A 16,413-nucleotide genomic window follows, 5' to 3' on the forward strand; every position below is an offset into this window, starting at 1 on the left:
ATTATTTTTCTAAATTTTGAACGACGGCCTACGTGAGATATTGGAGTAGAGATTTCAAAAGGCCTTGATATTCCCCTTTGAGAAGATATCTATCTATATATAAACTTTTTTCATTTCCATCGTCCAAAATTTCCATATTATTTCGATCTTCTGAAGCTGCAATCATCAAACAATTTTATATAATCTAGAATCGCCAACATATAGTTGGTAATATTCCTAATGTGGCAGGCTACACGAATCTAATCACAACTAATACTTGGAGTGGTATCAACAAATTTTCCTTGAGCATTTTTGCAGTAAGCAACACCATCACCTCCAGTGATATGAACGTTGTTTGTCACAATATTTTTACACTTATATATCTCGCTGCAATTAAAATTAATGGCGGGATTGGTTGCTGTTGATCCTTGTATATTCATATACATCACGCCACTCACTTGTACTGCTTCCCTCGATTCCTAATCCAATTAAAAAAAAACCGTTAATGTGGACCAAGAATATATATTAGTTTGATGTTATGGAATGCTTGACTTACCGGCAGGCAAGCATAATTAGTGCAGTAATGTTGATCAATTAGGATCGGATTTTCAACGTTAACAAGATTAATGTCTTGAAATAGGATCCGCTATTTCAAGGATATAAAGAAAAAGTTATATCATATGTTGTTTAGACACAATAGAAAAGTTGTATCAAATATGTAATATTACTGGTACTGTCTTGATGCGTAATCCATTTTTGGTTGCTGTAATATTACAGTATTGTACTCGTACTTGTTCAACCGTGTCATGGCCCTCATTTTCCCCAAGGCTTCCGATGCTGCAAAAACACAAGCATATATGGAGTGTGATAAATTTGTGTAAATATGATGTCCAAGCTGTGAAGGTTGTGGTACCTTATGCCATGACCTGGTCCACAGAACACATTTGTTACATTCATATCAAAGATGCCTCCGTTAATCGCCACGCAGTCGTCACCTATTTAAGTGTATTGGATTGATTAAATATTACATCAAATAAAGATGATAGTTAGTCACTACTAAGAAGTATAAATTTGTACCGGTTTGAATATTAGAGTCATGGATATTAATATGTGAGGAAGCACTTATGTCTATCCCGTCAGTATTAGGGCTGTCTTCAGGTGCATTAATTTGAAGATTCCCGATATCTACATCTTGGCAATTCTTAACACTAATATGAAGAAATGGGCTGTTGATATGTGTTGTGCCTTTCATCCGAAGACCCGGGCACAAATTAAAATGTAAAGCCTAAAACGATATTGAACAATAAAACGACAGCGTTAACTAACCAATGATAATAATATATAATAATATCTCAATAGCCATAAAAATATTCTAACTAGAGATAGAATAGTAACTAACAAACATAGCTGAATATGAATAATAAACTAAATAATAATAATATAATTGATAATAGACTTGGTTAACATAGATAAACTTAAAAAACACTTCAAATTGTCGTTTAATTTTATAAGGTTGATAGGATTAACTCTTTGTTCCAAGGGTGCATGTTGTCAAAATGTCAAGTCCCCTGATTGTTAAAATAGGTGTAATTCTAGAGTGTGTGAGTTGCCATTAAGAAAAAAAATATTATAGCAACTAGATAAAATTAAAATGATATTTTTTCCTTTGAAGTTCATCTCTCTAATAACATGCATTAAAATTTTTTATATTAAATGTAAAAGGCAAATATCTTACTGTTGGGCGATCACAAGTTTCAGTTGTCGCCTGAAAGAATGAAACCATGAGTCGAAATTGTTTTATATATGTTACTAAATATTGTAACCAAGATCAATTAAAAGCTTAACTGAAGAAACGTGGATCTACTCACTGGTAGCAGATCTACTTTCCTCGGGTATGATTAAACTGTTTCACCGATGGTTCCTTTGAATCCGTGTTCTTCCACCTACAAAAATGAACAGCGCCGTTACTTACCCCTCAGAAAGGGACAGAGGGGTCCTCTTTGGGGTAACCCTCCGGCGTGAGAATCAGTATCTTTGTGGAGAAGATAATAAAGTGTGAGTCAGTGAAATCTCAAGAGTATTGCTGAATCGCTGAATACTCTTGATTGTGTGACTGTGTGTTTTTCTGTAACTGACTGTGAGTGAATATAATTCAATATGATTGAATGTGATATCACTGCTTGTAACTGTCAATGATTGAGTGTGAATGAATGTGTCATCAAAGTGGAGTTGATGCTGTATTTATAGTGCTAGGGTTTCCACTGGCTGGGCTCAGCCTCGTTGGCCTCCTCCAATCGCACTGCGCCACGTGTCCTCTGGGACACATGGCGCTTTCTCGTTGGTTGAAATCATGTGGTAGCACATGTGTCATGCTGAGTTGTCGACCTTTCATTTGGCAGCTGTCAACATCAGCATATTCTTACTCCTTAAAAAGATGCCTTCTAGAAGAGTGTCTGACGTGCACAATCAAGGTTGCCCTGATCCTGATTTGGATAAGGACGAGGTTGATTATGTGCACGTGTGATATGCGCCTATCCTGAGGATGCGCGAAGTCTTCTTTTTATTCTCACGCGCAGATATTTCATGCGCAGGTGTGATATGCACGAGCGTGTGATATGCGCCGCGCGCTGGTGCGCCACGCGCATATGTGACACGCGAGCATATGTGATGTGCAAGAGCATGCGATATGCGCCGCGCGCATATGTGATGCGCGAGCATATGATGCCTGAGCATGTTTTGTATGCGCGATGCGCCTGGGTTTTGGCTTTGTGCCTTCATAATGTCTTTATCTTGTGGGTTGACCCGCCTTGCTTGGTGTTGAGGCGGGTACATACCTCTTCAAGCCCCCCCAGTCTAATGTGTGTCTTATCTTGCGCGAGCGTGGTAAGATAGATATTAGACTCACTGAATTGTCCTTTTATAGGGGGTTTTGTCGTTTTCTTTGTTGTTTCCACCGTCGCGCGAAGTTCTATCCATTTGGTTGAAAACGAAAGGTCCAAACACGTGGTTGGTTGGTGATGACGTGCGCCGTAAACGTGTCAGACGTTTCGTGTGCTCGAGGTGCTACAGTTGCCTTTCACGTCCCCTCACACAGCTGTCTTGAACACGTGTCGCACTCGCATTGGTTAGTACCTGCGAGTGGGGGCGCGTCTCTGTTCCGTGGCAGGTCGGTTACATCTTTTTGTCCCCTCACACAGCTGTTAGGGACACGTGTCGCGCCGTCGTTGGGTTGCCCCTGCGAGTGGGGGCGCGTGAAACCCGATCAGCTGCCACATTTCTCTCTCCTGGGCCTATAAAAGCAGGCCCTTAGGAAATTTTTATCTTCATCTTCATTGTTGCTAAAATTCAAATTTCTGCTTTCACATTCTGATTTGAGTGTTTACATCGATTCGAATCCTCGATTATCGGCTATTACAGTTGTATGTCTGATAGTTCATACTCGTCTAGCCCTTCAATCACCTCCGTTGCCTCTCGAAGACGCCGTGTGAAATCTGTGGTGATGTCGACATTGAAGCAAAAGGGGAAGGGGAAGAAGGTTGTTGAGACCACATCGGAGGAAGTAGGGAGGACCAAGGCCACCAAAAGGTGGAATGAAATCCCCTGCAAATTGAAGCAGGCAGATCTCGACAACCTGATCACCTCTCAGGGCTTTCCCACCCTGTTTGGCTGCATGTTGCCTAGGTCCGGGCAAACGGCGGCGGACCCGCCTGCCGGCTATATATCCCTATATAGCCACTTTTTTTCCCACTGCAACCTTCGTCTCCCGATGACAAGGTTTGTGGGTGCACTGTTGAAGTTCTATGGGATTCACATATCCCAAGTCCATCCGTTTGGACTCGTGCGCGTGACTCACTTTGAGTTCATGTGCAAATCCCAGCGCGAGGAACCCACTCCTCGGCGCTTTCAATATTTTTATAAGGCCAAGATCCAAGACAATTGGATCTCTTTTATTCCTCGCAGTCAGAAAGTGAAGTGCTCCACTGTTTCATTCAAGAGCCTTCATGACTGGTCTGAGAGGTTTTTTTACATTAAGGCCGGTGTGATCCCCATCCGTATGACCATGCGCTCTATTACTTCTGCGCCTGCGGATGAGGGTGTCCTCAAGAACCCAACTGGCGCATGGGTTAAGAAACTGACCGCCGAACCATCCCCCGCGAAGAAAATTTGCGAGGAGGCGCTGGTTGGGGTCGGCATGAGCAGGCTCTGGGCCGACAGCGCGCTTGAGCCCGTTATCCAAGTCGACGGGTTGTGTAAGTTTTTTTTTTGTTTTTTTTTTTTTGTTTTTATATTTGCGCGAGCATCGTTCTTTTGCTGATAGCATTTAACTTGGCTTTGCGCAGTCACCAAGGATTACATCCTTGCCGCTTATGATGAACATGTGTAGGGCGGCTCCGTCGAACTTGGCGCTGGGGAGGTTGGTTTCCCGGATCGCTTCGATGACCTGTTCATCCCAGTAGATCTGGATTTTGACTTTGACGGTGACGCGCCTGGTAAGTCTTCGCACTGCTGCTCATTCCTTTAGAATACCCAAGTTTATTAACATTTCTGTCGCTTGTTTTTGTAGATGCGCTTGAAAACTACGAGCTAGAGCTCGCGGAAGAGGAGGAGGAGGAAGAGGAGGCGCCTTTACTAAAGCGCAAAGCTAAGGGGAAATCTGGCGCAGGGGCCAGTAAGAAACAGAAGAAAGAGGACACCCCTGTCGCTCATCCCCATGCTCAAACGAAGGGACCTAAGGAAACCCAGGTGTTTACCACAAAGGTTTCTTTAGCTTCTCTGCCTGTGAGAGTGGGCAGACCTCCTGTCCACTTGAGGTATGGTGGCGTCGCCTCCTCCTTTCGCGCGGCTGAAGAGAGAAGCAGTGCCGCGCCTGCAACAGGTATACTTTATTTATCTTCATCTGGCTGAATTGTTATTAAACCTTTGCTCCTTTAAATGTTTGCAGAGGCAGCGACGGTAACAGATCAGCCGCAGGCGCCACAAGGTGCCACGGCTGCGCCGGGGACTCCATCGAAGTCCCCTGTTCTACCCTCTGAAAAGGGTAGAATGGATTTTATGGCGATGTTCGATGCGCGAACAGAATTGCGCCAAGGTAAGTTTTGCACATATGTCTTCTAAATTTTTCCCTTTGGAGTCAGTCATAAACAATTTTTCCTTGTTTATTTGTTCATAGGAGTTGTAGCTGGCGCAACAGTTGCTGGTGATACTCCCGGCGGCACTTCAGGCGCCGCTGGTTCTGGTCCTGCTCCTGCTAGTGCTGAATCTCCCCTTATTGGGATTACCAAGGAGCAGGAAACCGTATTGCGCGCCGAACTGGCGGCGTCGAGACCTCCCTCGCCTCCTCCTGCACGCAGCCCTCCCCGCGAGGCTGGTTTGGAGCCTTCCAGGTCGCAGGAGAAGAGGCATGTTGAAGAAGACGAGGAGGGCGAGGGGGTTCAAGTTGAAGACTCCTTGGGAGACCGCGCCAGCCCTGCGATGCCGCAAGTGTTCGCAGCGCAGACCTCTGGTGGGGCTGGCGCTGACTTTCCTGCTTCATCCCCGCAGGTATGTATTGATTTGTTGGTCCGCTGCGCGTATTTCCATATAAGTATGCTTTATGACTTAGAACTTTTCTTGTGTTTTGCAGGAAGGTGTCCCCGTTTACCGCCCGAGATGGAATATTAATGAAGAGAGTTCCTTTCAATCCATGGGCGTATGCGAGGACTTCTGGGCTCATGCCGTGCCTCCTGCTGAAAGGAGGTATCAGGAGGAGCGCACCCGCGCGGACTTGCTGAACGACCATGTTTTCGCTGGGTCGGCTTTCTTCGCTGCTTCCCAAGAGCTTCGTCGTGATTATGTTAAAGTACGCGACGCTCTTGTGGAAGCCCAGCGAGAGGCTAAGGTGGCCGCCTGGAACCTGTCTGATGCTCGCGCGCGAGCTGAGAAACTCCAGGCGGAGCTCAGTGAAAACAGAGCAAGTGCCAACACCGCATACATCAAGCGCGGGCATGAGCTCCAAGCTGCGCGGGAGAAGCAGCAGTTGGCGGAGGCCGAAGTTGCCAAGTACGCGCGCAGAGTGCGTGTCTTGGAACAGCAGGCCGAGGCGCGTGACCAAGCTATCGTCCAGAGTATCACTGAGAAATCATCACTGGAGAGCGAGGTTGCGCGCCTGAAAAGGGATTTGGCGGCCGCGCAGGCCGATAGAGATGAGGCCTTAGCGACGGCGGCGTCTAGCCAGGAAGCACTTGGTGCTGCGCAGGCGGAGAAAGAAAAAATTTTGGTGGCAGCAGCGTCTGATAAGGAGGAACTAAAAAAGACTAAGGAAACTGTTGAGTTATTAAACTCTCAGGTTCCTGCCCTCGAGACGTCTGTTGCTGGCCTCGCGCAGGATCGCCAATGGCTGGTGTCACAGGGCATGGCTCGCTGAGCTTTGGCGATGAAATATTCCGCCGAGTTTCAAGCCCTTGTGATGGACTGCAATGCCGCCGCGCGTTTGGTGGGCCGAGCTGAAGGGTTTACGGATGGGTATGAATATGGCATGTTGAGGAAGAACCCATCCGAGTACCCTTACAAGAGCGATGCGGCCTGCGCGGACATGGCCGCGGTGGGGGAAAAGTATATGAATACTCCCATCCCCATCCTTATGCAGGTACCTTGATCATAATGAGTTTTTCTTGACTAACTTTTCTAAGTGTTTTGTACTCATTACTTTTCTAATGATTTACAGATAGCTGCGCTTGCTGACCAGCCCGACCTCGGCGCGCTAAAGAAGTTGCTTGATGATTGTGAGAGGGCTGGTGGCGATGATGGTGGCGCGGGGGATGTTGCCCCTGCCAGCGGCTCTGGTGGGGCGAAAGAATCTGCTCGTGACACCGTTGTGATCGAAGACTCCAATGAGGAGGAAGAACTTGACTATGGTCAGTTTGGGGATGAGGAGCAGACCGCGCCAGATGCTGCGGGAGATGATGAGGGTGATGAAGCGGCTGACGTCGACGTGGAGACTTGAGAAGCCCTTCATCAAATTTTGTATATTTATTTTTTATACTTGTAATTTGTAACTCATCATACTTGTAAATTTCGATCCAATGGAATGAAACTTGTTCTCTCGTTTTCATATCTTGCGCATTTCCATTCATCTCTTCATGTTTGGTTTTATAGATATAAGATATGCTTGCACGTTAAAATAAGAACAAGGTTGTATGGAAATTATTCACTTAACCTCTGTTCTATTTTGTTTGTGGTTCTCGCAGTATCTTGCTCATGCTGACATGCGCGCTAACTTGTCGTTATTTTCCTTTTCGCGCGTCGTTGTCGCGCGGGCTGGAAGTATGAGTTTAGCCATTTACATGTCAGCTTGTGTTACTCAGATATCCACTATGATTCCGCGCGCGGCCTCGACCTGAGACCTTAACATGATATGGCATGTACTTTGCCTTAGTTATGTTTAAGGATTTTTATGATCAGGCTGCGCGGGATGTAAGATGGATGTTTGTGAGTGTTTTGAGCTAAGGCTCTTTGTTTTGGGCTAAGGCCCTGACGTTTTTAGAGTTAAGACTCATTAACGTGTTTGAGCTAAGGCTCGTAAGTTTGGGCTAAGGCCCTGACGTTTTAGAGTTAAGACTCGTTAACGCGTTTGAGCTAAGGCTCGCGCATGTATGTTTTACTTCACTTTATTTTGTTTTGAAGTCAATATAGTGTTGTCATATTGTTCCAATTTAATAAAGGAAGTGTGAAACATGTATGCAAAGGTAATAGAACAAATATTGAAAGATAGCGCGAATCATCATTCATGATGGCTTAAAAGCCTTCATTACAAATTTGAACTTTTACATGAAGCATTTTCTAAGTTGTGCCGCGTTCCACGAGCGCGGTATCTTTTTTCCATTCAAATCTTTTAAAGCGTACGCGCCTTTCCCCAAATCTTCTGAAATTTGATAAGGTCCCTCCCAATTGGGGGACATTTTTCCTGGGGTTATTGCGCGACTAGCTTCATTGTTTCGAAGGACAAAATCATTTTTCTTGAAGTGGCATTCTTTAACGCGCTGATTATAATATTTTTCCAGCTTTTTCTTGTATCTGGCTTCATTAATGATAGCCGCTTCTCTGCACCCTTCAAGCAAGTTAAGGTCCAATCTTCTTTCGCGCTCGTTATCAGTTTTGCTCATCATGAGTACCCTATGGGATGGGCATCCAATTTCTGCTGGGATCATAGCCTCTGTCCCATAGGTTAGGCTGAACGGGGATTCGCCATTGCTAGTTTTGCTTGATGTCCTGTGCGCCCACAGGACATTAGGTAACTCTTCGACCCAAGAATGGGATTCTCCCTCCAACCTTTTCTTCAGCCCATTTAGCAAACTTTGATTCGCGCGCTCCACTTGACCATTCCCCTGAGGGTGGTAGACGGATGTGAAGATTTGGTTGATGTGCAATTCTCTGAGCCAGCTTGATATCTTCCTGTCAGTGAATTGTTTGCCATTGTCGCTCACAATTTCCATGGGAAGGCCAAAACGGCAAATGATGTGGCTCCAGATAAATTGCTTCATCGCCTCAGCTGTGATTTTTGCTAGTGGCTTGGCCTCAACCCATTTTGTGAAATAGTCTATCGCCACTACCAAAAATTTCACTCGCCCTTGCGCTTGCGGCAGGGGCCCTACAATATCAATGGCCCATTTGTGGAAAGGCCATGCGGAGGTGACTGGAATCAAGTTGTTCTTTGGACGCATGGTGTTTGGCGCGTAGCTCTGACATGCCTTGCATTTTTGGATTTCTTTTAGCGCATCCAAGTACATGCCTGGCCAATAGTAGCCTGAGCTCATCGCCTTGGCAACCACCATGCGCGGGCCAGCGTGAATTCCACAGATTCCTTCATGAATCTCCCTAATCACATAGGTTGCTTCTTCAGCATCCAGGCACTTCATGAGCGGTCCAAGATAAGAGCGCCGATATAATGTACCATCAAGTAATTCATAGTTCTGTGCCTTGTGTCTTATCTTTCTCGCCTGTGCGCGATCGTCCGGTAACTTCCCCTTCATCAGGAATTCTGTTATTGGAGTTATCCAGGGTGAAGGGGTTGTATGAATTACAAGGACCGATTGCGTTTGCACTGACGGGCTGCTCATTACCTCCACCCTGACATCTTTGCCAAAGTGATCAAAATTAGTTGATGCCATTTTACTCAACGCGTCAGCGGACTTGTTTTCGCTGCGCGAGATGTGTATTATTCTGAAGAAGTCAAACTGCTCAACGAGCTTTTTTGCCTGCTCTAGATACAGAGGCATTGTGTTCTCCTTGGCGTCATATAGGCCGTTGACCTGAGCAGCTACCAAGTAAGAATCAACATGCGCCTCTAGTCTTTTAACCCCAAACTTGCGCGCGATGCGCAGACCAGCCAGCAGGGCTTCATACTCAGCCTCATTGTTGGTACTCTTGAAGTCCAACCTGATAGCATAAGTATATTCACGATTATCAGGGTCCATCAGTTTGAGGCCTGCGCCGGACCCTTCGCTGTTGGAGGCTCCATCAGTGAATAGCCTCCAAACATCTTCTTCATCATTTGCTCGCGGAGGATCTACCTCGCGCTGAGCTTCTTCAATCTTTCCGTCTGGGATTTCCGTGATGAAATCCGCCAAAACTTGACCCTTTATCGCTGGACGGGGCTTATAAGTGATCGTGTGTTCACCTAATTCCAGCGCCCACTTTGTCAGCCTTCCGGAGGGCGCGGGGCGTCGCAAAACTTGCTGGATGTTGTAACCAGTCAGAACTTCAATAGGATGACCATTGAAGTATCTATGGAGCTTGCGCGACGCGTGTGTTAGTGACAAAACTAACTTTTCCATTATGGAATAGCGCGTCTCAGGGTCTGTGAGCACCCGACTCACATAATATATCGGCGTTTGTATCCCCTTGCGATCCACCAATAATACTGCGCCGATCGCGCGGTCTCCAGCTGACAGGTACAATGTAAGGGTCTCGCCAGGAAGTGGAGCTGTGAGCGCTGGCAATTTAATGAGACATTCTTTTATCTCAGTGAAAGCTTGCTCAGCCTCAGGCGTCCACTTGAATTGGCTCTTCTTCAAACAGTTCCTCAAGGTGTTAACGAATGGAGTAGATTTGCTGGCGTGGTTCGCTAGGAACCTGTTGATTGACACCAATCTACCATTCAGCTTCTGAACCTCTTTCATGGTGGATGGTGAAGGCATGTCAAGGATGGCTTCCACCTTTTCAGGGTTCACCTTGAAACCATCCTTAGTGACCATTACACCAAGAAATTTCCCCTCTTCTGCGCCGAAAGTACATTTGCTCGGGTTGAGCTTCATGTTAACCTCCGTTAGGCGCTGAAGGGTTTCCTCGATGTCTTTGAGCATTTGTCTCTCCTCCCTGCTCTTGATCACCAAATCATCGACGTAGACTTCTAGATTTCTTCCGATTTGTTCACTGAAAACCGAATCCATAAGTCTCTGATAGGTTGCGCCCGCATTTTTTAAACCAAAGGGCATTTTTGTGTAACAAAAAACACCCTTGTCGGTTCTGAAGGCCGTCTTGTCTTCATCCTGTGGTGCCATTTGAATCTGGTGATAGCCTTTATAGGCATCCAGGAAACATTTGAGCTTGAATGGCGCCACGGAGTCCACCTTTGCGTCGATGTTTGGGAGGGGGTAACAATCTTTCGGACATGCTTTGTTGAGGTCCTTGAAGTCAATACACATTCTCCATGACCCGTTGCTTTTCTTTACCATCACAGGATTGGCTACCCATGTCTGGTATCGAATTGGGCGGATGATGTTTGCGCGCAACAGGTCCTCCACTTACTCATTCATGGCCTTCGCCTTTTCATCCCCCATGATTCTCTTTTTCTGTGCAATTGGCTCCACCGACTTAAACGTGTTAAGAGAATGTTGCGCCAAGTCTCGCGGGACCCCCGTCATATCGGAGTGTTGCCACGCGAAAACCGACGTGTATTTTGTAAGCAACTTTTTCATTCTCAATCTCGTTTCGTCTGAAATGGTTGCGCCAATTGTGACCGTTTGCTCTGGGAATTTTGGGTTTAAAATCCACTTCTCTGGCGCATTGTCAGCCATTGTAAGTTTCATTCTCCCTTCCCGCGGCGTGCTTGTCACTGCGCACAAATGATCGCGGTAAACAAATGCTACGCCTGTTGGTGTAGGGATCCCCAATGCGCCGTGCGCTGGCGACGGTACAGCATTAAATTGGGCAATCGTTCCCCTACCCAGGATCATATTGTGGCATGACGTGGTGGGCAAGACCAAGAAGTTGACAACTTCGGCTCGCTTGTGCTCATCATCCCCCATAGTTAGTTCAAACTGAATCTGGCCTAGGGGATGTATGATTTCATTTGAGACACCACAGATCGGTGCGTTCACAATTTCGAGCCGCGCTTGGTCTGCCGGGTCTAACTTTCTGAAACACTGCTCATACATAATGTCAGATTCGCTTCCAGTGTCCACCAGGACCTTTGACACTTCGTAATGAGCAATGTGTGTGGTAATGACTAGAGGACTGCTTATTGAAGGGCCTCCCCTGATTCTTGGGAAGATGACTTGCTGCTCGCGCCAATCTCCGTGAATTTGCGCGCTTCTCTTTCTTGACGTCTGCCCTTGTCGTCCCCCCTCAGCCACACAGATTCTTTTGTACTTCTTGCTGGCAGAGGCTCCCTCCGGTTGCTCATCTTCTATTCTTTGGTTTTTTACCAAGTGAGCCAGCCTGCCCGACTTTACATCCTTCTCGATCGCATCCTTTAAATGATGGCATGCGTCGGTGTTGTGGCCCGGGGACCTGTGAAATTCACAATATTTGCCACTGTTTTGCGGTCCCTTGTAATGTAGTTGTTTGGGAGGCTTGAATTGGACATTCTCAGTACTTAACACCTGTGAAGGTGTTTTAGTGAGGGGAGTCCATATTCTTGGCAGAGGTCTGCTGGGATCTCTGCCGCCCTCCCTCTTGTCACCCTCCCCGTGTTTACGAGCATCCTTTTGGGGCTGGGGTGAGCTTGGTTGCGCTTGTTTTTCCGCGGAAGAAAAACTTGTTGGCTGCAACCTGGACCATACAGAGTTCTGTTTGGGCCTCTTCTCTTTGCTGCGCGGTGATTCAGCCTGATGCGCCCTTTCTCTTGCCCTATCTTGGGCAATCTGTTTCTCATTTCTCGCGAAAACTCGCGATGCCTCCATTAACTTGGCCCACGTGGTGGGCATACCATCTTTGCTTACGAGAGCTCGTCGTAACTGATCACTGCGCGCGCCTTGTATAAAGGCCACGCGCAGGAGCTGCTCAGTTATGCCCCCGATTGCCAGGGACTCCTGATTGAAACGAGTGATGTAATCTTCAATCGTTTCATCATTCCTGCGTATGCAGTGCATGATGTCATCAGGATCGCGCGTGTGCCTGCGCTGCTGTACGAAGTGGGCTTGGAACTTTTCTAATAGTTCCTCGAACCCATCAATTTGCCCTGTCGGCAAGCTTTCGAACCATACCCGCGCAGCACCCGTGAGGCAGCGAGCAAACATATGACACCATGTTGGCATCGTCCAGCTCTCTAGGTTTCCCGTGTTATAGAAACCCTGCAAAAAGTCATCTGGATCTGTTGTGCCATCATATTTGCCCAGACCACTTGGCATCTTGGTCTTGTGCTGGATGGGAGCCTGCGCGATGCGCTCAGTAAACTTTGAGTGTTTTACCAGGATGGCTGGTCTGTAGGGTGTGGTTACGTCAACTTGCCCTCTGACCGGTGGGCTGTATGGCATGTGCAGATCCAGATCTGCTCTGGCCCCAGGCGCCATGTTCACAGGCGCGCGGAGCTGCGAGCCTCCTGCATGAGTATCCCTTGTCTTCCTCATGCTATGCACTTCTTCATCACTGAACTCAGTGTGTGCAGTGTGAACAGAATGCCCTTCTTCCGGCGCGCGCGGCCTTTTTGTAGGCTGCTTATCAATCGCTTGCCTTTGTGTTTGGTCGGCTAGCTTCTTCTGTTTGATCATTTCAGTGTACTTTTCCATCAGACGCCGCTGCTCATTTATGAGCCATTCATTCGGATCGTTTGCTTCATCTTCTGGACCCATTGGTCCTTTCAGCTTCGCGCCGGCCATATTTTGTAACGTGTGATCGTCTGGAGGAGTTTCAGTCTGGCCGTGAGGGGTTGTGACGAAGGGACGGTTGCTGGTGGTACGCGTAGAATCACGCGGAACCCTCAGAACCTGCTGTCCGTCGTTAACACCCTCACGTTCAATATCCTCCAGAGCTTGATCAACGTTACGAACTCCAGAAACCATGGTGATTGATTTTTTTTTTTTTTTCGTAGATCTGGATGAGATCTGATTGCCGTTTGTAACAGTGGATGGCGCCAATGAAGAAACGTGGATCTACTCACTGGTAGCAGATCTACTTTCCTCGGGTATGATTAAACTGTTTCACCGATGGTTCCTTTGAATCCGTGTTCTTCCACCTACAAAAATGAACAGCGCCGTTACTTACCCCTCAGAAAGGGACAGAGGGGTCCTCTTTGGGGTAACCCTCCGGCGTGAGAATCAGTATCTTTGTGGAGAAGATAATAAAGTGTGAGTCAGTGAAATCTCAAGAGTATTGCTGAATCGCTGAATACTCTTGATTGTGTGACTGTGTGTTTTTCTGTAACTGACTGTGAGTGAATATAATTCAATATGATTGAATGTGATATCACTGCTTGTAACTGTCAATGATTGAGTGTGAATGAATGTGTCATCAAAGTGGAGTTGATGCTGTATTTATAGTGCTAGGGTTTCCACTGGCTGGGCTCAGCCTCGTTGGCCTCCTCCAATCGCACTGCGCCACGTGTCCTCTGGGACACCTGGCGCTTTCTCGTTGGTTGAAATCATGTGGTAGCACATGTGTCATGCTGAGTTGTCGACCTTTCATTTGGCAGCTGTCAACATCAGCATATTCTTACTCCTTAAAAAGATGCCTTCTAGAAGAGTGTCTGACGTGCACAATCAAGGTTGCCCTGATCCTGATTTGGATAAGGACGAGGTTGATTATGTGCACGTGTGATATGCGCCCATCCTGAGGATGCGCGAAGTCTTCTTTTTATTCTCACGCGCAGATATTTCATGCGCAGGTGTGATATGCACGAGCGTGTGATATGCGCCGCGCGCTGGTGCGCCACGCGCATATGTGACACGCGAGCATATGTGATGTGCAAGAGCATGCGATATGCGCCGCGCGCATATGTGATGCGCGAGCATATGATGCCTGAGCATGTTTTGTATGCGCGATGCGCCTGGGTTTTGGCTTTGTGCCTTCATAATGTCTTTATCTTGTGGGTTGACCCGCCTTGCTTGGTGTTGAGGCGGGTACATACCTCTTCATTAACCATTATTTGTTTCCACCAGACTGCGCCCTGTCCATCAATCTGACCAGGTCCATCAATGGTGAGCCCACGCACAGATGTGAAATATATCCAAAACCGTCTCGAGAAACAATCTTTCCATCCATTGAGTGTATTTGGTGCAGTGATAGTTCCCAAAAGCTACAAGCAGTTAAAAAAAATAATAAGAACAGTCAATCACATGCATTTTATCTAGAACGTTTTAGATTAACATCTTAATTATAATTATTTGGGGCCTGATTTTACATTGATATTTGTATTTTCGGATTTGCACAATGAACCATTGAATATCAGAGGGCTTAATAAAAATGTCATGTCCGACGATATGATTAGTGTTGGGTCGTTCGAATCTTCACATAAGTGATCCCATGCTCGAAGGAATGCCTGCAATGATGGACATTATTAGAATACACACGCAGCTAACCGATTTGTGGTTTTTTTTTTTGCATGGAACCATATGGTTTACCTGTGAGTCGTCTGTACTCCCGTCGCCTTTGGCTCCATAAGATATTACATCAAAAGTGGCTGCATGTGTGGTTTCCGGGCTAAACAAAATGTAACAAAAGCCTACCACCAAGAAACCCTGAAAAAAAACTGAGAACGAGTATTGCAAATACTATTTTTAGGTTCCGCCATTTCAAACGGTGGATTTTAGACACAACTTCCATGTCATGATAACACCATAACAACTTTTGAGCTCCATCATTTCCTATTTTGAAAATAAATTCTACGTATATGTTTAGTTCTGTTACCATTAATCCTTTGGAAGCCATAGTGAACAGTCTTTAGTACCCTCCCTATTTAAGAATATATTATTAGATCTTTTCAGTGAGAATGAATAAAACTAGGCACCATGGTAGTATATATAAGGGTTTTTCTTACTAACTTGCCTCTTAATTGACAATAATTACTTTCTTCTAAAAGAAGATTATAATTACTAACTGTATAAACATCTCATACGTAACCTACGTAACCCCCAATGATTTTATTTATAGCATAAAGTTCGGTCAAACAAAAGAAATTATGATAGGGCTTAATTTGAGAAAGAGAATCTAGAGAGAAGAATATCCCAAAATAAAGCTTAATCAGTTGGAATATATAAGTTTTTTTTAACTAACTTGCCTCTTAATTGATAATAATTACTTTCTTCTAAACGAAGACTAACTGATAATTACTAACGGTATAAACATCTCATATGTAACCTACGTAACCCCCAATGGTTTTATATATAGCATAAATTGCCGGTCAAACAAAAGAAATTATGATAGTGCTTAATTTCAAGAAGAGAATTTAGAGAGAGATCAGTCTTTAGTACCCTCCATATTTAAGAATAGATTATTAGATCTTTTGATTGAGATTGAATAAAACATCATGGCTGAATATTTAAGTTTTTTTTTTATTTTTTTTTTGTTGTCTGGCCTTTAATTGATAATAATTACTTTCTTATGAACGAAGATTAATTAATTTAATAATTACTAACTGTATAAACATCTCATATGTAACCTACGTAACCTCCAATGATTTATTTATAGCATAAAGTGCCGGTCAAACAAAAGAAATTATGATAGGGCTTAATTTCAAATAGAGAATCTAGAGAGAGATCAGTCTTTAGTACCCTCCCTATTTAAAAATAGATTATTAGATCTTTTGAGTGAGAATGAATAAAACTAGACACCATGGTTGAATATATAAGTGATAATTACTAACTGTAATTACTAACTGTATAAACATCTCATATGTAACCTACATAACCCCCAATGGTTTTATATATAGCATGAAGTGCCAGTCAAACAAAAGAAATCATGATTGTGCTTAATTTCAGAAAGAGAATCTAGAGAGAGAACAGTATTTTGTACACTCCATATTTAAGAATAGATTATTAGATCTTTGAGTGTGAATGAATAAAACTAGACACCATGCTCGAATATATAAGTTTATTTTTTTCACTAACTGGCCTCTTAATTGATAATAATTTCTTTGTTCTGAATAGAGATTAATTAATAATTACTAACCGTATAAGCATCTCATATGTGACCTATGTAACCCCCAATGGTTTTATATATAACATAAAGTGTCGGCCAAAC

The 16,413-nt window shown here is 45.1% G+C and overlaps 1 protein-coding gene across 1 annotated transcript; it reads right to left on the reverse strand.

Moving 5' to 3' along the window:
• Nucleotides 1-239: 239 nt before the first annotated feature.
• LOC143574774 (putative polygalacturonase At3g15720) lies at nt 240-15,102 on the reverse strand. Its single transcript, XM_077059316.1, has 10 exons — nt 15,082-15,102; nt 14,796-14,912; nt 14,576-14,713; nt 14,315-14,470; nt 1,715-1,744; nt 1,057-1,264; nt 893-974; nt 708-816; nt 536-625; nt 240-458 (listed from the first exon to the last, which is right to left on the reverse strand). The coding sequence occupies exons 1-10, from the start codon at nt 15,100-15,102 to the stop codon at nt 240-242; spliced, it is 1,170 nt and encodes a 389-aa protein (XP_076915431.1).
• Between the last annotated feature and the right edge of the window lie 1,311 nt (nt 15,103-16,413).

Source organism: Bidens hawaiensis, unplaced genomic scaffold (genome assembly GCF_021521415.1).
Source record: "Bidens hawaiensis isolate Kalapana, Puna unplaced genomic scaffold, B.hawaiensis_p1.1 tig00001412_1, whole genome shotgun sequence".
NCBI lineage: Eukaryota > Viridiplantae > Streptophyta > Magnoliopsida > Asterales > Asteraceae > Bidens > Bidens hawaiensis.